The 20,022-nt window shown below is 41.1% G+C and overlaps 4 protein-coding genes and 1 long non-coding RNA gene across 13 annotated transcripts; 2 read left to right on the top strand and 3 right to left on the bottom strand.

Moving 5' to 3' along the window:
- Positions 1–1,245: 1,245 nt before the first annotated feature.
- LOC117238118 (intraflagellar transport protein 43 homolog) lies at positions 1,246–2,396 on the bottom strand. Of its 2 annotated transcripts, none has more exons than XM_033502766.1 (6): positions 2,271–2,396; positions 1,992–2,167; positions 1,878–1,907; positions 1,774–1,826; positions 1,635–1,707; positions 1,246–1,567 (listed from the first exon to the last, which is right to left on the bottom strand). In XM_033502766.1, the coding sequence occupies exons 1-6, from the start codon at positions 2,307–2,309 to the stop codon at positions 1,345–1,347; spliced, it is 594 nt and encodes a 197-aa protein (XP_033358657.1). In that variant the 5' UTR covers positions 2,310–2,396; the 3' UTR covers positions 1,246–1,344. The 2 variants fall into 2 exon arrangements, with proteins under 2 accessions (XP_033358657.1, XP_033358658.1); XM_033502767.1 differs by having other exon boundaries at positions 1,774–1,814.
- LOC117238124 lies at positions 1,788–3,268 on the top strand. 3 transcript variants are annotated; one of them, XR_004494122.1, is made up of 4 exons: positions 1,788–1,929; positions 2,006–2,625; positions 2,750–2,909; positions 3,168–3,268. It is a non-coding gene; the product is annotated as an uncharacterized LOC117238124 (long non-coding RNA). The 3 variants fall into 3 exon arrangements; XR_004494121.1 differs by lacking the exon at positions 3,168–3,268 and having other exon boundaries at positions 2,006–2,613; positions 2,750–2,946; XR_004494120.1 differs by lacking the exon at positions 3,168–3,268 and having other exon boundaries at positions 2,750–2,946.
- On the bottom strand, positions 2,646–7,096 carry LOC117238109. Of its 5 annotated transcripts, none has more exons than XM_033502749.1 (5): positions 6,975–7,096; positions 4,230–4,574; positions 3,702–4,146; positions 3,286–3,637; positions 2,646–2,890 (listed from the first exon to the last, which is right to left on the bottom strand). In XM_033502749.1, the coding sequence occupies exons 1-5, from the start codon at positions 7,074–7,076 to the stop codon at positions 2,791–2,793; spliced, it is 1,344 nt and encodes a 447-aa protein (XP_033358640.1). In that variant the 5' UTR covers positions 7,077–7,096; the 3' UTR covers positions 2,646–2,790. The 5 variants fall into 5 exon arrangements, with proteins under 5 accessions (XP_033358640.1, XP_033358643.1, XP_033358642.1 ...); XM_033502752.1 differs by having other exon boundaries at positions 3,299–3,637; XM_033502751.1 differs by lacking the exon at positions 6,975–7,096 and adding an exon at positions 6,215–6,670.
- Positions 7,097–7,509: 413 nt separating this feature from the next.
- Positions 7,510–16,138, bottom strand: LOC117238123. Its single transcript, XM_033502771.1, has 12 exons — positions 15,891–16,138; positions 15,189–15,293; positions 13,930–14,033; positions 12,065–12,278; positions 11,937–11,990; positions 11,715–11,857; positions 11,468–11,634; positions 9,697–9,901; positions 9,367–9,523; positions 9,138–9,283; positions 8,968–9,069; positions 7,510–8,890 (listed from the first exon to the last, which is right to left on the bottom strand). Exons 1-12 carry the CDS (start codon positions 16,066–16,068, stop codon positions 7,928–7,930), a joined length of 2,538 nt encoding a protein of 845 aa, XP_033358662.1. The 5' UTR covers positions 16,069–16,138; the 3' UTR covers positions 7,510–7,927.
- An 852-nt stretch (positions 16,139–16,990) lies between these two features.
- Positions 16,991–19,978, top strand: LOC117238106 (ATPase family protein 2 homolog). Of its 2 annotated transcripts, XM_033502744.1 has the most exons (6): positions 16,991–17,010; positions 17,285–17,481; positions 17,545–17,730; positions 17,797–19,193; positions 19,271–19,534; positions 19,606–19,978. In XM_033502744.1, the coding sequence occupies exons 1-6, from the start codon at positions 16,991–16,993 to the stop codon at positions 19,933–19,935; spliced, it is 2,394 nt and encodes a 797-aa protein (XP_033358635.1). In that variant the 3' UTR covers positions 19,936–19,978. The 2 variants fall into 2 exon arrangements, with proteins under 2 accessions (XP_033358635.1, XP_033358636.1); XM_033502745.1 differs by lacking the exon at positions 16,991–17,010 and having other exon boundaries at positions 17,344–17,481; positions 17,550–17,730.
- The last annotated feature ends 44 nt before the right edge of the window (positions 19,979–20,022 follow it).

Genomic DNA, 20,022 nt, shown 5'->3' with positions numbered 1-20,022 from the left:
TATCAATTCGATAAATTTGATTGGTTTGTCAAGCTAATGTGTATATCGACTGTAGGCGTTCGATATATCGATTCATATTCGTATGACGACGCGATTCTAGTACGTAATTTTATTTCCAGATGGCTTTTATCTCGAACATCCATATGCGGTATCAATGTTAATAATAATATAAGAATTGCTTTAAATAACTTTTGTTAATGTAATTTTACTTTAAATATTATATTCTATTACAATATCAATTACGACTTGATGTACAAATATTTCCTCTTGTAATTTAATAATATATAATATACTACAATACGGTCTGCTTTCTCGCTAGTGATCAGATTATGTTCAGTTCGTATATATAGAGGAACCAAAGCCTTATTTGCGGAAGTGCGTGTGCTAGTGATGGCACAACTGAACATTGATCGCTAACGTTAGAAATAAGCAGATCTGCTCAGTGGGTGTTGTCACGTGGTCGCTTCAAGTAGCTTGTGTCGGCTCCCGATTGCGCGTGTAGGTTCGTGGTGCGTTTTTTATAATTCACCTCGGATTTGCACGCCTGCACGGTTGAGTCTTTCACGTCGCTCCTCGAACTACCGCGATTTCCAAATTGGGGGGCAATCGAATAGGTCAGACGAGGTTAAATAAATTTATCGCTTCCATATACAGGCACTGCAGGATAAGCAGTATGCCATGTTTTTTTTTCTTTCGTTGCTTTCATTTTTTTGTTATAAATTTTACAAAACATACAAACTGATTTCATACAGATAAAAATAAAAGGAGGAAGATAATGTTTTTGCATGTTTTTTTTAGCTTTATTTATACGATAAAACAGTGATAAGTGTTACGAATTCTCAACTAAGTGGTGATCAGTCAGGTGCAACTGATCGGTTGATATCGCAAACCTTGAATGAGATTAACGTTCAACGAGGAGGTAAATTAAAGATGCCAAGTATGTAGTATGTTTAGGTTATGTATTTGCAAGTTAAGATACAGAATACGGTATACTGTAACACGAAGAGTGTGACGCTTTGATGAAGACTGTTGTAAGATTCTGTTAATACTGTTTCCAGAAGCTTCGTTTGATCCTTATATACTAACTTTCCGTCCCCGGTTTTCTATGGTTTAATTGTGTACACTCGCTGGCGCATATCTTCTAGTATTGCTGTTTGATACAAGATGTTTACTTTAGACCTGATCCATCGGGCATTTAGGTGTTTATTAACCTTTTAATGAGGTCCGCATCGTAAAGTTTATAACTTGGGAGATAGGAAATTCGGACTTTCCCAAAGAAGGCAGAGGTGCTGTCCAAGTCATAAACAGACGGCTACTCCAAATCCCGAACAATAAGTATAAAATCTAAGTAACAAGATTTTTTCGCGTTTCGCTATTTACTTCAGATGCAACCTGAGTGAAAAGAAGATTCCAATTCCATACTTCATCCGGCTCTTTTGTTAGATTTTCATTGTATAATTTCTCTGCTAGAAGAGAAAGATTAACGCCATTTAGAGACATGAATGCGGCATTTTTTACCAAATCCGTATCAAGTTCTTTATACGCAGCGACTCTGTTCACGTTCACCCTACGGAATACCGAATTGAAAGTAACTGAATGAGAATTTTTGCAACAAACTTCACAATGATACCTACGTTGGTGTATTTACTAAATCGGACAAAGTATTATCCTCCTGAATTTCATCCAAATCCGGTATAACAGGAATATCTAGAAAGTATAACCCTGTTAACAGCAGAACTTTTACATTTTAAACGATTTCAAATTAATTTTCACCGTCAATCACGTCGTCCTTCTCCGTCACTCGAGAGCGTTCCCTAAGAAACAGTCTATCAGCGACTACGGATGCCTGATTCTTTAACTTTATTCGTTATACTCACTGTTCGATGATGCTCGACGATCCACGTATCCTAAAATTATAACCAGAAGAGGGTAAGTGAAAACTGTATGAAACATTTCTCGCTGAAACCACAGATTACCGCAAGACAACTTACTTCCCGCTTTTCAGTTCGTCACCCCATCCTGTTTTTCTGGTACGTGGGGGTGCTACAGGTGGTTGCGCCGATTTCACAGAGGATGACGATACAGGGCTTTCCAAAAGATCATCGTCTAGTTTCGAATCTTCTTGTACGATGTTCTGCGTCGATCTCCTACCAAGACGAGGCAAAAGCTGAAAATCAATATTTTTCTTTTAACTTAACCGCTCTGTTGTTACCAGCAATCGAATACAAGAAATGTGTACAATGGACAAGGGTGAATATTTAAAAACTTACTTTTTTCGAGGTAATTTCTAAATCCGCGGCCCAATCCATAATTGTTCATTGACTTTGAATATTAAGCTTAACTTATTATTAGAGGCAAATAAAACCCGTGTTTGCGAGCAGTAACCATAACAACTGCTGAACTGCTGAACGGCCTGCTGACTCGAGCGGTGAATCGACTTTGTTCGTTCCTGCATTCGCCTTGCTCCCCTCTTTCGTTCGGGAAGTAGCGCGAGAAACGTGACTGGAAACGCGCCAGTGGAACGGTCAAAACCGGTTCCAAGTACCCTTTGATTAGAGCGCGTCTTTTTAAACGACATATTAAAAGGATACTGTTTAGAAATAAGCTCAAATCGTAATACGAAAGGTAAAATTAACAATGCTACGTTGTATTCACTATATTCACTATACGTGTATTTCACTATAGATACATTCTTTACGCGCATTAAAGTAACTCAACGGAGATACAATCTCATTGGAACTTGTTTCAGGTATCTTGTATCATAGATATTGCATCCTAAAGGATAGCAGTTTAATAATGCTTGGTGTCATCGATTTGTCGTTGATATTCCTCGTCATCAGGATTCGCCTCACACGCGTTGTCATTGTTTGGTGGTCTTACTCCGTTGTATCTATAATTTCAATCATATTGTAAGTTACACAAATAAAAAGTACAGTATTATCTTAACACTTTGAGGACCGGCTGCTCTGACAACCATATAGCTTGAATTTCCGCATGTTTTTGGAGCAATTGAAAAGAACTTTCCGGCAAGCAATATTATATCTAATATATTGACAACGGTTTCGTATTATTCAAACATGTAATGTAAAAGTGCATATATAGCATCCGCTTATAGCATCCATTGCTTTTTTTACTGTTTTATTTCACAGTAGTTAATATTTTTATAGGATACCGCATGAAGTATGAGAGACGGGAATTCGCGTCTCCGGTCCCCAATCGTTGAAAAATGAAAAATGCGAATTTGCCGAGCGTTAATCGTAGATAATATGCTTGTAAGTGAAAGACCTGGAAAAGTCACCCTTGCAAAGCCTCCAAGGCAGCACGTCAATTCTCTCGTGCAGTATAGGCGATATCTCAGGACTGACAAAGTATGGAGTACCAGCACCGGAACCACGGGTCAAGAGCTTCCTCTGATGGTCATAGCAACAGTGTTGAGCTGCGGCGCTTCCGCTTCCTTGCGTCAAAAACGAGCGCACGCAGTAAGTGGCTCCAGGTTTATAGACATCGAGTCTTTGAGAGCTACCACTAACGTCTCTCCACCTGAAATACTTCATTCGCTTCTGATCCCAAATTTTGTCTTCGTAAAAGATATTGTTCGGGTATAGGCACGGACAGGCGGGTAACGACGCTAGACCACCTGTAACGGCGAGTTCGAGAAACCAGGCACCGTGTTTACAACACTATGAATGTCGAGTTCGTACCTAAGAAGACTTGCTCGAGCTTATCCTTGCTGTCTAGCCACTTCTGACAAGGATCTTCGTTCGTGCCGTTCACAAAATCCAGCTCCTTGAATATTTTCTGTCCGTCCGCTGCACTAACGTTTCGCAGATTTTGAAATAATTTGCTCACGATAACGCTTAGGCTATCGTGGAACATAACTTGATCGTCGATGGCCGGGTAAGTGGAGGAAGAATTCATTTCGTCCGTGTAATCTATATTCTCGAAGAATTCATCATTTTTGGTTTGATCTTTTTTTTCGAAAGATTGGTTTTGACTTTCTAACTGAATTTCAGTAGAAATAGATCGTTCGTTAAGATCGTTTCTCTCTGTCATGATAAAACTTTTTTCCGCTGAATCGATTCTACCTTTCTCCTCGTCGATATCGGTTACATCGTAATCCTCCCCTTTGGTTCTATTGTACGATTCCTGCGTGCCGGGAAAAAAATGTAATCCAGTTTATTTTTACTTCCCTCGAAGATCTACGCAACTTCAATATTACAAATCATTACCTGCACACCATCGTTGCGTGATTCTTCGTCGACCTCTATAAGCGTGTTGTTTTCATCAGGATCTTCTTTTGTCTCTTTAGATGTTTGGTCTATTGGCGCCGTGCCATTGTCCCACAGAAAAGACAGCCTGATCGCAGATGTATTTCGAAGACACGTCGATCGATTCCTACAGCGACGTCGCTTCCGATGTTTCGCGTGTCTCGTAGGAATCGTCTCTTCTTCGAGCTGCTCGTTTCGTTTGCTTCGAATCAACTGATCGTTCATCCAAGATGGGTGAAATAGACCCGAAATCGGTTTTTGATACACGGCGACTTCCAAATCTCCAGTGATTTCATGATCATCAATCTATGAGAAGAAAAGGAGTAAATTTATCGATTATTCGCGGGAAAAGAAACGTCTAAACAGCCGATCTAGCGCAATTCAAATAGAGTGGATTCGAGGTACAGGGGTTATTTGAACGTTCCTGACAGAGGAGGGTAACGGTGGTCGGCACAACATCAAAAGAAGCCGTGTTTGGCTCGTCGATGAGATACGAGGCTCTCGCATGGAAAAGGGACACGGCAATACACGCTGGAACGAAACGGAGCGAAATGGAATACTCTCGCCGATCCGTGAGACACAAAACATTTCTACTTCTTGGAAGCGTTCGTTGTGAGACCGTTTCCCATTCAATGGCGTAGCAGCCAATCGGCGTGTGGATAAAATATCAGTTTCCCGCGTTTTCGTTCACCGCGAAAATCACTCGATAAAAAAATGAATCTGTCCTCTCTTTAACGAAAGTATGATTCAAATAGGTATTTATAATAATATTCGCGTGAAACTTAATGCGTTAATATGTTACTTACTTGACGACTGCCCGTGTGCACGATCGAAACAATTAACGTCAATTGGAGAACGAGAATGCAGTATACAAAGGCCGAGACTGTCATGTTCGTCATCAACGATTCCTCATAATGTCTTCTCGACGAATATTTAATTGTAGAAAATTACTTTTGTTTTGTTCAGCGCGCATCCAATATACCCAGCGAAGGTTTCCACGAAATTGATGTATTCGTTGGACGTTTCATCCCTCTCTATTTGATTCTTGAATGACTTATAGGCAGACAATGTAAGGACGTTATTGTCGGTCTGTTTGTTTACAAACGTTCAGGAGCGATCAAAAACGATCGGTGGATTGATCGACCATCGCGTCTGCACTAGATGAAGCGTCACGCAAGTAAAGACTATAGGTAAGTAAAAAAGAGATATGTAAACGCGTGAACGAAAACGGGAGAAAAGCGACGAAAAAACGACAAAGAACAGGCGACGGAAAGGAAGAAACACAGCATACACGAGGCACGAGGCGCGCACCGTTCAAAGGCCTACCACTATATGTATAGTTGTGAACTCGTGAAGTTCTGTCCCACTATAATGGCCAAGCAGTGGTAGTGGAGAGGCTGGAGAGGTAGCGCTCCGGATGACAGAACACTACGTCATTGTACAGGCCGTGGTACAGTTCACGGCTTAGGGTTTCTTACTTAGCGGCAGTTCCCGCCCTATCGCTTTTTCTTTTCTTTTTACACCGGTTCCGTTTTACCTCGTTTTCTCCTCTCCATTTCCCTCGCTTGTTCTACGTTGCTCTAGCCTCCCCTCTTTACACCGATACTCTTCCAATCTCCAAGCATCATTAACCCTTTCAGCAACTACGTTCCCGTGAGATGTTCTAATCATTCCTCTCCGTTTCTTCAAATATATACATATAACGTTGGAAAAAAGTACGAACGATCATCGAATTTTCAGGTGTTGTAATTTCCATTCGGTTCGTGTCTTTTGCCAGAGACCTAGTACTTATGTAAAAGCAGGGCAAATAAGTGGGTAAGATTCTGCTCGACTGTCACGAACATGGATGACACGTATTACGATATCAAGGATCTAAATACAGTGTTGGAATGCAATGGAACGCGTTTTGGCTATTTTTAGGCGGGCGAATTCGAAAATACACCCACCATGGATTAAATATAACTGGAGATGCACGCACACGGAATGCAGTACGATGGCACGCGAACGATCGGTCGCTCGCAAATATGTAAATTCCCGCATCACGTCGAAAGCGCTGCTTCTTTTCATCGTCGATCAGCTTATTTATCGTTCCAGTATTTTCGTTTGAATATCTCTATTTCTTCTTTGATTCTTGCCATGACAAACTATTGCGCGTGGAACCGGAGGCAGTTAGAAAGGAGTTGGAAGAGAAACCTAAAATTATTCCTCGGACAAATTGGTCAACTCGGTGGGAGGCGTGGGTGGAAATTTATGCGCGTGCAACGATTCCAAAGGGAACTAACAAGAAAGCAGGAAGACAGGTAGAGAGGATGGTAGCCGGCAATCGAGATCGCCTAATAGCCTAATCGTCCATAATTTCATCCGATTCTTCACTGTTTGTTTCACGCAGCGTTCCACGTGGATTCTGCCTGTCCTAGAAAGCGCAGAGATACGTACATATATTCTAAACCGATCCGCGATTGCATCGTGGATTCCAAAGGGGTCGTTAAACTAATCTGTTTACGTTCCTGGCCATGCTATGAATTCCAGCGACGAAATAAAATGGGAACCGCATCGTTACGAATGAAGAGAGAAAGAAAAAGCGAAAGGCCGTATCGTAAAAGTATCAACGACAGAAATTCGGAACCGTACAGGAACTGCCATTAGCGCGAGATTTCTCGATGGGTCGACATGCAACCCGATTTCGATTCAACATCGTTTACTTACTCGTAGATCGTTGAGCGCCACCGATACCGGATTGCAAAAGAAGGTAAAAGGGGCAACGTTTAACACCGGTAGCGCTGACATTCCACGACTGTTTTTCTGCATCCAGTGGCGCCAAAGTCATCGTCTCGAGCACTGTTACCGTCACGTTTATTTTATTGGCCCGCTCATAAAATTTACGCCTCGATTTCGTCGCTCAGCCAACGAAACTTCTTCTTCTAAGAAAATTGCTTCGTTATGTCCGAGCCGCTCGATTTGATTCGCTCGCTCGTCCGTTCGACCGGCTTCGTTTATTTGGGGGAGGGATGACACGCGATTTATTAAAATAAGTAATTTCAAATGTATCACGATGGAAGCAATACATACCATCCTTCCAAATATAGAACCTACGGTTCGTAGAGCGAATCTCGTTCGATAGTGTGATAGTGTGAGAAGGAGCGAGTTACATATTAAGCGTAAAGACGGCTCGATAGCTTAAATACTCGTTTTATTTGTCATAATTAAAATATAAATAACTCTAACTCATTTTACGACACAGTAGTATATACAATGATCGAGACGATAAATTCCCTACGTGTGGTTATAATAATAATTTAATGAAGATATAGGCTATGATATAGACACATTCTAATCATTGATACGCTTAGTTCTACGCGAATTTAGGAATGTTCTTATGTACAATGTTGGGACGTCAATTAAACGGCGATCTTCAGACGAATCTTTAGGAATGACTCTCGTGCTAATGCGTAAAAATCATTTTTACCTGATTCAGATATTCTGCCACTCTTACATTCGCTCTCTTTCTTTCTCTCTTTCTCGCGCGCACTCCCACTTTTTCTTTCTCTTTCCTCACATACATATTCACGCATTCTTCTTCTTTTCAATACCATTAACACATACTTTGACGCTTCGGCTGCTTCTTCCTTCACAAGGGGAATAAAAAAACCATGAGATCCTTAACGACATCCGCAACGATCCGCTATCATGTCTTGATAAACTTTCAGGACCACGTTTTCATTGTCATCAAAGAATAGAATGGTTGTGCCCAATAGTTTCGTGGGTACGCAGCAAGGTCTCTCAACCCCCTTCACCAGTCCCATTTTGTGAACGATTCCCTGAATAGTCGCGTGATTTGTCGGCTGTTGATCTTGACTCAATGGCGATTCGCAGATGCCTTTGCAATGATAGGCGGAATAACCGAGCGGAGCGATGATAGAGGAGGAAAGACCGATTTCTTTAAAGTCGACGTAGAGCTCGTGCCTCGTACATTCGGTGACATTTTGTCGAACGGAAGCGTGACTTTTAATTGACCGTTTCTCACGGAAATTTTCATTCGACAAAGACATTGGCCTTTGACGAACTCTTTCTCCCATTCTTTCGCGGCGTATCGCTCGTTGATATATGTCCATCGAGGTCAAGCCGTGCGAATAAACGTTTTTCTTTAATTTTCTTGAAGAGGAAATGGTTTCCCTTCGACGTCGTTTGGGCGTCTCTTCTGCAAAATCTCGGGTTACCCGAGCAGTCTGTGTCACTACATCGTGTTCTCCTATTTGCGTTCTCTTCTGCCTTTGAAAGTATTCGGATTTATTCTCGTTTTCCCATCGAGTCTCTTCCGGTTGACCTTTTCCTCGATCGTGTTTCTCGGCGTTCTTTTCACCGTACTCGTTCTTCAAATCGTTCTTCTCGTCTTCGTCCTCGTACGATGTTTCTTCGCTCTCGTTGTTGCCACGTTCGCCTCGGTGTCCTTTCCCGTCGTCATCAAAGAGTACCAAGATCGGTTGTTTGCTATGATGGTACTCGTTTCGCCGGGAAAACTCTACAGTCACTTGATCCTCGAACAAAGTGGAAGCCGTTACCAAGAGACCAAGATTTGGTTCTCCAGTTAACCAGGCAAGAACCGCTTGTTTTACATTGAATATCTGATGAAAAATGTCGAATGCTTAGTACAGCGAGAAAATATAGTATTTTCTAAAAATTCCATTATCTTGAAACTTGCCTGCCAACCGGACGCGTGTGCCCCGACGTATCTAACGTTCAACAGCCTGTGAAGATCGGGTACGTCTAAACTTTTCTCATCCAAGACTTGATATACTCTTATCTAAAGGAAGATATATTCGTTATCCGAATCCTTAAAAAGTCGACAAATTGCGATTGACGTATACTTACCAAATAATAGGGTGAAACTAAAGTGGATGGATGCATAATTTTCAAAGGTGTTCTCTTCCGATAAAGATGAAGCTCTGCCTCCAAAACAGATTCGTCCATCTCTAAACCCGTGATGTTGAAGAAGTAGAATCGCGATAAGGTGGTATCTGCGTAAAAGTTTTTGTTTTAGTGAAAATTTCGATCGCAGACGAAACGATGACCTACGCTATGGAAGTGGTTAGAGGTTTACCTCTTTCGATGAAGCTGCGGACAACCTTGGCATTGTATGGATTTTTGCCACGCGTGACACCACTGGGATCTGCTACATTATTATACAGTTCCACCATAAATTGCGGTGGCACCTTGCGACGTCCTGTTTTCTCGCTGTGACTCCGGATACCAAGAACCTGTAACGATTTCATCGACTGGTTAACGCGGTCGTTTGAAACACGCGACTTCCGTAAATGGGATTTACTTAGTCGTTTCACTCATATTTTTGACCCTTCGAAAACAAAAGTTCTGTTTTCACCAAGTCTCACACAAACAGCAAGGCATACGACACAATTATCTGGAGACGGACCTGTTGTAGTTTTTCTAGAGCCTCGTCCCGACGAGCATCGTGCTCGCTTCCTTCGTTTAAGTCATCCAAAGACCAGGAGTTGACAAGTTCTTCCTCGTTGGGATTATCATCTTCGGAGAAGCGATTCGGGTGTGCGTGTACGTTGAAAGTACACGATAGGAAGAGTATCGCCAAAAGAAAAAACCGAACGTCACTCGATATCATTCTCGTATATGGATCGTTGGTCAGAATGGAGAACAGGTCCGAAAGTGGGCTCGAAACACACGACGACGACGACGACTACCAACGATGCTGATCTCTCCGGGTTCGTTTGAAGAATCGAAAGCTCGATGACAGTGTGTAACATCGACCGAATCTACGTTAAGTCAGTGACAAACGCTTCTTAGCGGAGGAAGGAGCGGACACCTTCTCTGCTAGCGGACAGGAGGTTTGCCGAACCGAACGGAACGCTAAGTAGCATATGGGAGGTCTTGGCTGCGAGGAGTCACCTTTATGCTATGCCGGGAGTTGCCTCCCCCGCGTTGCTCCCCGCAGCGACATCGGCTTCTCTCACGGGACACCGACGCGACGCTACGCGACTCGACGCGACTCAACACGACTCGAAAATGTGACTTTTCTTTTCCCCCATTTGCTTCTTATTAACCCATCCTAGATCATCTTCGATCAAGCTGGACCATCGAGTGCGCATTCCGTTTCTTTTAGCTGTCGAGAAGTTATTGCTTTTTGAAATTTTTTACGCTTGAAACATTTGTATTTTTAGGTAAGAAATTTTGCGTTTCTCTGGAAACAAAATAGTTGTGCGATTAAAAAATAGATACGAGAAAAGGACAAAAACCGATAAAGGTCGATTATACACGATAGCATTGCGAAGCGTACGAAACCCACCAGGAACGAGATGATGACATCGCGGGGCTATTAAAAAAAGCTCACGCTTCCTAAATTCCGTAGATTCGTGAGTGGCGAGTCATGTGGCCACGCAGCGATATTTAGATGTCGCGAATAATCGGTTGTTTTCCTACGAGGACGATGACGGATCTCGCGAGGGTGTCAGCGTGTATTTTCGCCTCCGCGTTCGAACATCGAGCACCGGCTTCGACCTCGTTCTTTTTGTTGCATTATTCGTATGTGAGCGCAAGACGAAACGGGAACGAGCTAGGGAATAGTCGTAAGTACAAAGTTGGCTAGTGCCAGTTGGCGTGTCTTTCGTAGAAATGCGCGTCAAATTCGCGAAAGCAACTTGCTGAACGTCTTATTGCGTCTTGCCAAATGTAATCCCGCTTTTATCATCTTACGTCGTAAGACGAATTAACGATACCAATAGCTGGAACTAATTCTAAACTTGTCAGACGTTTCTCAAAGAATTGACTCGATTACCGTGAAACTTGCAGAATCATTTAATATGACGATAGACAACGGCGAACGAATCGGATGGAACACGACGAGCGTGGACTAGTTTTAGGTAGCCAGTTGACGTTTTCTAGAAAGTCATTGTACGTTTATTTATCATACCAATACACGGTGCATGTAGGAACATCGAAATGGTACTTTGTATTTACGCGACGCATAAAGTAGCTTGAATGTTTCTACAAGTCTGTTCCATTGGCCCGTTGGATCGAACAGACGTCTCTCGGTCCTCTCTATTTTATTCAGACACAGGCACATTGGGTAATTTGAATAATTTCTCTCTTCGATCCACGACGTGTCCTGAAATAAACGAAAAACCACACCGATGTATGTTTAATTGTATTTGCATCGTCGATGATTAACCTGCATCCCCGAATACCTGTATTCGTGAACTTTGAATCTGGCGGGTGTACAAGTATGTTGCTTCGAATACAGACCCGCCAAGCATCTCGATGGCTCTTTTTTGTCTCTCAAAAGACACATTTCCGTCTCGTTCCCTGGACACGTCCCAACGCATTGTCCGACATTAATTTGCTATTTGCACAAATACAAAGTCAACGATAAATTATAATACGATCATAGTGGTATCTGAGATCGCGTGGTAGAAAATTTACCCGAACGACTGGCCTAACATCCGTCGTGTTTGTACCATCCTTAATTTCCACTTCGCTGAAATCTAAAACGGTCTCCATGTGGTCCATTTTGTGGCATGTTCCAGCGCAGCCACATTTCTCAATCACTTGGTACACTTCGTCCCCTAAAATGTAACGTAATAAGTACACCTATTCTCGAGTGAAATTACGTTATCTACTACGAACGTAGGAAATTTGACGTACCATTCGGTCCTTTGATGCTAACCGTACTGTTCCTCACCGGTTTGCATCCAAGATCTTTCAAAAGACACATCGACGATTATCGATAACGATTACGGGCGAATGATATCGAACGAAAGAAAATGATATACCTTTAGCACAGTGACCCATACATACTCCGACATCAATCACGGCTTGGTGAGGAGTGCCAGAATGTACGAGATGCGTGAAGGATTCTCGCCTACAGGACGAATCAGGCGTGCATTCGCAAGCTTCTGTGACTTCGATCACACGAACACCTTGAATCGTTGACACCCTCTCCAATTTTGCCGCCCTTGGACGACAATGCGATTCCGGGAAACATCTCTGAAAGAACAAAATGTGCAAATGAGTTACGTTGAACATGAGCGAAACGGAAACTCGGATATTTTAATCGGATCGGATGAAATGTTGCCGCTGGTAAGGAAGAAGAACACGCTTCTAGAATGGTTGGTCATGTATCACACGGGGGAACATTTTATCGATACAGATGTTGAATGAGCAAAGCGAGCACGCGACTTCACAGAATTCGTACTTTATTCCGTCGTACGTTTGCCAAGCGAGAAAGTATCGATGGTGTCCACGAAGGAATTTATAATATTCGCGCGCCTCGTTATCTCTCGTTCGGACGTTTTCTTTAGTACTCGAGTTCTTTCGCGACACGCGGGCCATTTAATTATTCTCGCTGCGGGATAACATCGACCGTTATCTTTGTTCGTGCAAAGGCATCGGTGCCTCTACCCATTTTCTTCTCTCGTTTGTACCCCCGGTGATATTTCTGGCTAAGAATATTTTCTAATAAATTCTGTTCTCAGGTACATCCATCCTCAAGATCCCAGGAACACGATTCGGGATTTAGTAGCTGGCCAAGCTGGCGCCGGAGCGGTGACCCGGCTCGATGCGACCTTCCAAGGACGCAAAACACATCCTCTTCTTTCTGCATATCGCGTGCAACATTTCTTCTTCTCAAGCCTGTTTCTCTCCTGCAGCGTGGGTGCTGCAAGATCGTAAACCACCGATCGGGTTGCATCACGTGACGAAAATAGCTTTCTCCCCAAGAAGGGTCGTTCTCGAATTATTCGCGAATTATTACGACACGTTCGTTTACCATGCTAATTAGAGTCCACTGCCGTTTTAACACTGTCGGACTCGAGGCAACAGTTGCGATTCGTATGGAAACGAAGTAGAAACACGCGATGATCGTTTAGTCGCGATACGATTGTCGATGAATTTTGGAGAATAGAATGTGTAAGGTATGTACATATGTATAAAAGGTGTATGATGATCATCGACGAAGATACGCGGTTCTCGATACAGTGTGGGGTGCACACGCCGTAAAAGTCGCGTAGATCGTACGATCGCGCGGTGCTGGCGTGGCCGCATTCCAGCTGGCGGATTGGTCGATCCCATGCGTCATAAATCTACATGATGTTCCTGCCTTTTTCGCCCTTCGTATAGCCCTTGGCATACGTAACCTGCCGTGGCAACGTATATCGCGATATTTTTTTTTTTTATTTGCGAATTCGGTCTTTTCGCTTCGTCCTTTCTTTTTTCTTCGACACACCGCTCGACTACCCGAACAGAATTCCACGACGTCCGATCTCGGTTTTTCGAACTTAGATCGGTTCCTTCGCTATATACGCGTTCCTGACTTTTCAAAGATGTCGCGAGTTCGCCAATCCTTTCCTTCTCTTTTTAATCGTAAAATAAGCGTGACCATGACGTTGAATTTTAAAGGATTCCGGGTCGAGGAATTCGACAGTTTCACGACCGGTTCGATAAACTCCGCAATGGCGACGCGTTTTTTGTCGCAAACTCGTTGCGCCAAGGCAGGGATCACCTAAAAAGATTTTTGTACCAGGTGCATCCTGCGGCTGTGCATGAGTCATCGATTACATACATCCATGTACCTCTGTAACCCTGCATTCTTTTCTGAACCGAAACTCTGATAAGTAAAACTGTATGAAAAAATATTTACCTGTACAGTGGGCCGACTCGCATCTCCTGGATCATCCAACACGTGTCGTGGACACAGTTTACGACAGTGGCCTGCATCAATTTGGATAATTTCGCCCGATATTCCTGAGAAAATAAAAATCAAAGATACTGTCGAAAAAGGGGATTAGCGTTAGCAATAAAGTGTGGCCAGGGAGGTTCAATGAAATTTCAGTAGACCGGTAGGATGATGTTGTTGACTGCGTGCCGTGGAGTTCGCTCGCGAAAAATAAGACGCGAGTAAATCCGATGGCGCCGCTCTGTAATGCTCGCGATCATCGTACAAAATTTACGACTTGTATCACATTAAACAAGTTGACAAGATATAAGAAGAGGGTAGAACCGTCTATAGTGTAACCGTGCTATTTTTGGCGCGAACGCGTGGGACACGGAATGCGCTGATTCTTCGGTGATTCACATTACCATGAACCTTCGGCTACTTCACTGCCACCTTTCCGTGTTTGTTCCTATAAATGGTATTATTTCGAGATCTACTTGAAATACCAGACTACCGCGTGAACGCCCGATCAATCAGTCGAATAATCGTCGCCGGTCTGGTCTTTTCAGGTAATCGAAGGTAGAAAGATGGTGCGACGTTGGGCATAGCGATGATTTAAGCGTCAGCAGAGGATACCAGACATCAACAAAATCATTTAATTGTCAATTGATGGCGTCTCGAAGGGTGGTTGTTCCTTCGATCGTTTCGCGGAACCGGCCGCTTCGGCGAAACCTTAATTATTCGTCCGTGAGGGGCATTAACATTCCACGAATCACAGACTCGTTCCTTTGATCGCCTCCGATCTACAAGCGGCAATTGATCTCTCTGTGACAAAATCAAGTAATGAGATCGAATCGCGATCGGTTCGACGATTCCCGCGCTATTTTAATGCGATAGCTCGCAATGATAAATCGGTCAAATCTTTTGATCATGGGCACACGACAACACCGTCACCGGATGCTTCATCCTCTCGATCGGCGTCAATTGATTGAACACCCGATATTAATTTACCGGATCGGATCTAGCGACAAGGCCACCAGCATTTACCACTCATGAATATGGGGCGGCAAGAGTGAAACGAGGGAACGTAACTTACATTTAGCCGGTTGCTAAAATTACGCAACTTCTCGCCGAATCTCTTTTCAACGTTATACCGCTCCGCAATCTTCTGTGCATCTCTGTCCGTATGCTCCGTCCTGACATTAGCCAGAATTTAATACATACTTTTTCTTAAATTCGCTTACCGTATCCAACATCGATCATTTTCTCGTGTCTGGCGCAGCATACATGTTGTCGAACCTCTTCCCTGTGTGTCCTACCTTCGTTGCCTTCATTCTGGTCACCGATGGCTGAAACAGAAACAACCCCGATATGCAGATATCAAACAGAATCATGCTTCTTCGAAAACGTTACTATTTTGTATGCTAACAAACGTAACTTGTAAGAATCGGTTGAAATATAAAAGCATTGAATACATCGCGGAAAACTTGATAAAAAGAGAAAGGAGCAGAGAGGAGGAATCAGAATGAAAAAGTGCGATGCGGTGCCTACCTAATCGTAAATTGGCGAGGCAAACTAACGTGAAGCCACCGAATACGGCCCACTGACCCCTCGTGATTTGTATTCGCATCGGTACGAATAACGATGGACGTAAATCGGTCGAATAAGATTTACCGAGACGGGATGGCGAGATTCGGAAACGAGTTTGTGTATCGAGGATGCACGAGTTGTTTGCCGTTTGAAAAATGCGTACAGAATTTAATGATATTCTCTAGACGTAGGTGTGAACGCCGCGTGGACGAAATTGTGCTAATTTGTCACAGTGGTTGTTATCTCATTACTCTATATATACCCGCGCGCGGATGACTAGAAGATTCGTGGTACACGGAATACTCTTGGACTCGCACGCACACGACATGCAAAGCGGTAGTCCAGAGAGGACGCACCGTGCGATCGATCACGATCGGTTGTTGCCCACGCAGGTTGCGATCTGCGAGAAGACTGGCCGTCTGGAAGCCACTGGATCTCGCTCAGACGGAGAGGCGTCCGGCTGACAGGCGGATCTCTATTAATCTCGTTTGGTACGGGAACGTCGGCCCGCTTCGTGACGGCTGGCCCGTCCATCCATCGGTCTTTTGCCTCTTGCCTGCCACGATCCCTGATGCGCCTGATGCTGCTGATTTTATGCTCCACCGAACCTGATTCATCTCGTCTGCATCTGAACCTCTACATTCCACACGACCAATTTCCCTCTATCAATAAAAGTTTCATCGGCAAATTTTCAAACGAACATACAATTTACAGAATAACATTAATAAAATGGATTACCTGTTTTATAAAACGCAATCAATTTTAAATTATTCGGTAATGTAACGGTTAGATTGAACCAATAAGCCATAAAACTCCTCAGCTTCCCCAAACCTGTGATCGCGATATCCCATCCCTGTCTTATCTCTTATATTCATCCACGAGAATTTTACGAGCTCGATATATTGGGACGATGATATTCGAAACTAAAAAAGGAGAAGAAGCTAAGAGAAGGAAGAATCGTACATCCTTTACCCCGCATATTTTTTTACCATAGGATAGAATTTATTACATTCGATAGAAGAATAAATTTTTACTGATCATGTTTGAAGGTCCTCGTGAACACTTTGTGCAATTTTTTCGAAATTTCTTGTTATTATTTGTCGATTACTAACTTTATCCTTAAGATTACACTATACCAGCTCCTTTAAGTAGGATATTTTTATTTATTTACGGGTTAATTCATGGAATTAAAAAGTATGACCTAACTTTATTTAGCTGCGCTGAAAAAATAATTAAAATCTCTAATGTTAAAGTAATATCTTTCCACTTATAAATGAAATGAATATTTTACATTATATATATCGGAATAATGTCTGTGACGTCATTCAAAATGAATATGTTGTTCGTGTATCATCATTGAATACTTCATTTGTTAACCATTGCTATCATCCACTTATTAGAATTTATGTATATGTATATAACCTAGGTGTTGCATGCCGAGCAAGGACATGTTATCATGGCGGACGGCATTTCTCAGTAAATATTTCTATGGATTTTTATATTTTTATATTGATTTTGATACTAAAAATTGCAGGTTGAGAATAATCGTATAAATTTGTACGCATTTTACAAAAACTGCTTTTACTGCATTTGATACAAAGCATTTGTATGTGATTTAGAGGTTATGTTCTCCCACCTGAATACTTATTTAGTACTTTCAATAAAACATGTTTCAAAAGGCTTTGTCAAAAGATAGTAGAGTGGAAACGTTTTATGAATTATGTCCAGCCAATTATTTCTATCGTTTCAGAATGATACCAAAAGGAAAAGAAAGTGGGAGGAAAAGTCTTTCTCCTTGGATGACATGTGAAACATGTCAGAGCATCTTGACACTAAAGGATCTAGAAGTACATAACACTAATTGTCCACCTAATCTTGTAACATGGAATCATAATTTCATTTACGGTGGTATATTATATAGTACCGTAGAAACATATAATCTATCAGGTATATATGCTCTTATATTTACTATTGTTTGAACTACTTTTATATAAGTGTTTCTTTGCATAGAACAGCCAAAAAATATTCATGTAAGAGCATTGGATGATATGGTATTTATATCGCAATCTGCTTTGCAATTATGTGAAATTGCAATAGGGGATTGTGTCCTTGTAATTGCTGGAGAAAGTAAAGTTGTTAAAACTGCTTGGCCAACTAAGGATAAAAGTTTAACAAGTGTTTCGTTAACAAAACATGGTAAAATCTTTTATTGAATCTTCCAAAATCTATATAAAAATTTTTCTACCCATACATTTTTTACAGCAATAGAATTAAATAACCTCCGAGGTTATGTTAAAATCGAAAAATTAAATTCTTCTGTCGATATTGCCAAGGAATTTGTAATCTGTAGTGTTGGGAAACATATATTGCCAGAAGCAACCATGGAACTTAACATAATACTTAAGAATCATAACGAGCAAAAAGTATTTACTATAGGTAATAAATTCAGTGTGCCTTTTTATGGCAAGAAATTAATTTATAAGATTGTCAAAGTTATATCAGATGACTGTGAAAATATTAAATTATCTGAACAGTTTAAACAATTGAGCATAACAGATGAAACACGTAATACCAAATTGTATAAAGCACTGTACAACACAAAATGGACGATTTTAAATGAAGAGCAAGAAAAAAAAAAAGAAGAAAATAAAAAATCTAAATTTAAAATACAAGATATTGGAGGATATGATAACATAATAGAAGATATCAAAGATGTTCTTGATATTGGTCTTGGTCTGTACCAAAGTATTGGAAACTTTTACATTAGTAAAGGAATATTATTATATGGCACCTCTGGTGTTGGCAAATCTGCTATCGCCAATGCCTTGATATCGCAATATGATATTAATTCTACCACTATTTACAGTTCAGATATTTATAGCAAATCTTCAGGCGAAACAGAGAAAAAATTGCAAGATATTTTCACGGAAGCTAAAGATAAAGCTCCAAGCATTATTCTAATAGAAGAAATTGATAGTTTATGCCCTAAAAGGAGTACTTCAAGTACAGATCACGAAAGAAGAATACTTTCACAATTGACTGCACTCTTTGATGGAATACAAAATGCAAATGATAATGTAGTAATACTTGCCACAACTTCGAAATTGGATCTTGTAGATAATTCTCTTAGAAGACCTGGTAGAATAGACAAAGAATTCGAAATTCATGTACCTACTACCAATATGCGCGCAGAGATATTTAAAAAAATGTTATCAAAAATACCGAACACTTTATCTTTAGAAGATATACAAAATATCGCTTTTGTTACTCATGGATTTGTCGGCGCCGATTTATATGGTTTATGTTCCCAAGCAGTTCTAAATGCTGTAAAATATCAACAGAAAACTAACACTGATCTTTCGTTAAAAGTAACGATATCAAACTTTGAACATGCTTTAACTGTCACAAAGCCGTCAGCTATGAAAGAAGTTTTAATAGAAGTACCGAACATTCAATGGTCGGATATAGGAGGTCAAAAAGACCTAAAATTAAAATTAAAACAAGCTGTTGAGTGGCCACTGCGCCATCCCGAAGTGTTTCTCAGGATGGGTATAACTCCACCTAAAGGTGTTTTAATGTTTGGTCCACCAGGTTGTTCTAAAACAATGATTGCAAAAGCTCTTGCAACAGAAAGTAAAGTAAATTTTTTAAACATAAAGGTTAGGCATACTAAAGTTCAATTTAAAACTTTTCCAATCAAAAAAAAAAAAAGAGATAAAAAATACAATGTTTTCAGGGACCAGAATTATTCTCAAAGTGGGTCGGTGAATCCGAAAAAGCCGTAAGAGAGGTATTTCGGAAAGCAAGACAAGTATCACCTTCAATAGTATTTATTGATGAAATTGATGCACTAGGAAGTGAAAGAGGTTCTTCGTCAAGCGCCGGAAGCAACGTGCAAGAGCGAGTTCTAGCACAATTATTAACAGAACTGGATGGAGTTACTGCGTTAGGCAGCGTTACTTTAGTGGCAGCAACTAACCGACCCGATAAAATTGATAAAGTTAGTTACATTTTAGAATACAGCTATATTTATCAAAGATGTTTATTAATTAAAATGTTGCTTTTTCACAGGCACTTCTTCGTCCTGGTCGTTTAGATAGGATAATATACGTGGCATTACCTGATTATGAAGCCAGACAAGAGATTTTCGATATAAAATTAAGAAATATGCCAATCGCCGAAGATGTACATATTCAAGATCTAGTTGATCTTACAGAAGGATATTCTGGAGCAGAAATCCAAGCAATTTGTCACGAAGCTGCTATAAAAGCACTTGAAGAAGATTTAAATGCTACTATAATCACTAAAGAGCATTTTAAAGCAGCATTGGCTATAATTACTCCACGAACACCAGCGTCGTTAATAAATTTATATAATGAATATATGAATAAAATACATTAACTATAAACAATTTACTTTCACGTAATAATTGAATTTGTCTATATTTACAAAGATTATTAATCGTCTATCAACACCTTTCTATTATTT

This window comes from Bombus vosnesenskii, unplaced genomic scaffold (assembly GCF_011952255.1).
Source record: "Bombus vosnesenskii isolate JDL3184/JDL3185 unplaced genomic scaffold, Bvos_JDL3184-5_v1.1 scf7180000013431, whole genome shotgun sequence".
NCBI classification, from domain to species: domain Eukaryota; kingdom Metazoa; phylum Arthropoda; class Insecta; order Hymenoptera; family Apidae; genus Bombus; species Bombus vosnesenskii.
The sequence above is the reverse complement of the archived record's forward strand: the minus strand, read 5'-3'. Positions and strand labels throughout refer to the sequence as shown.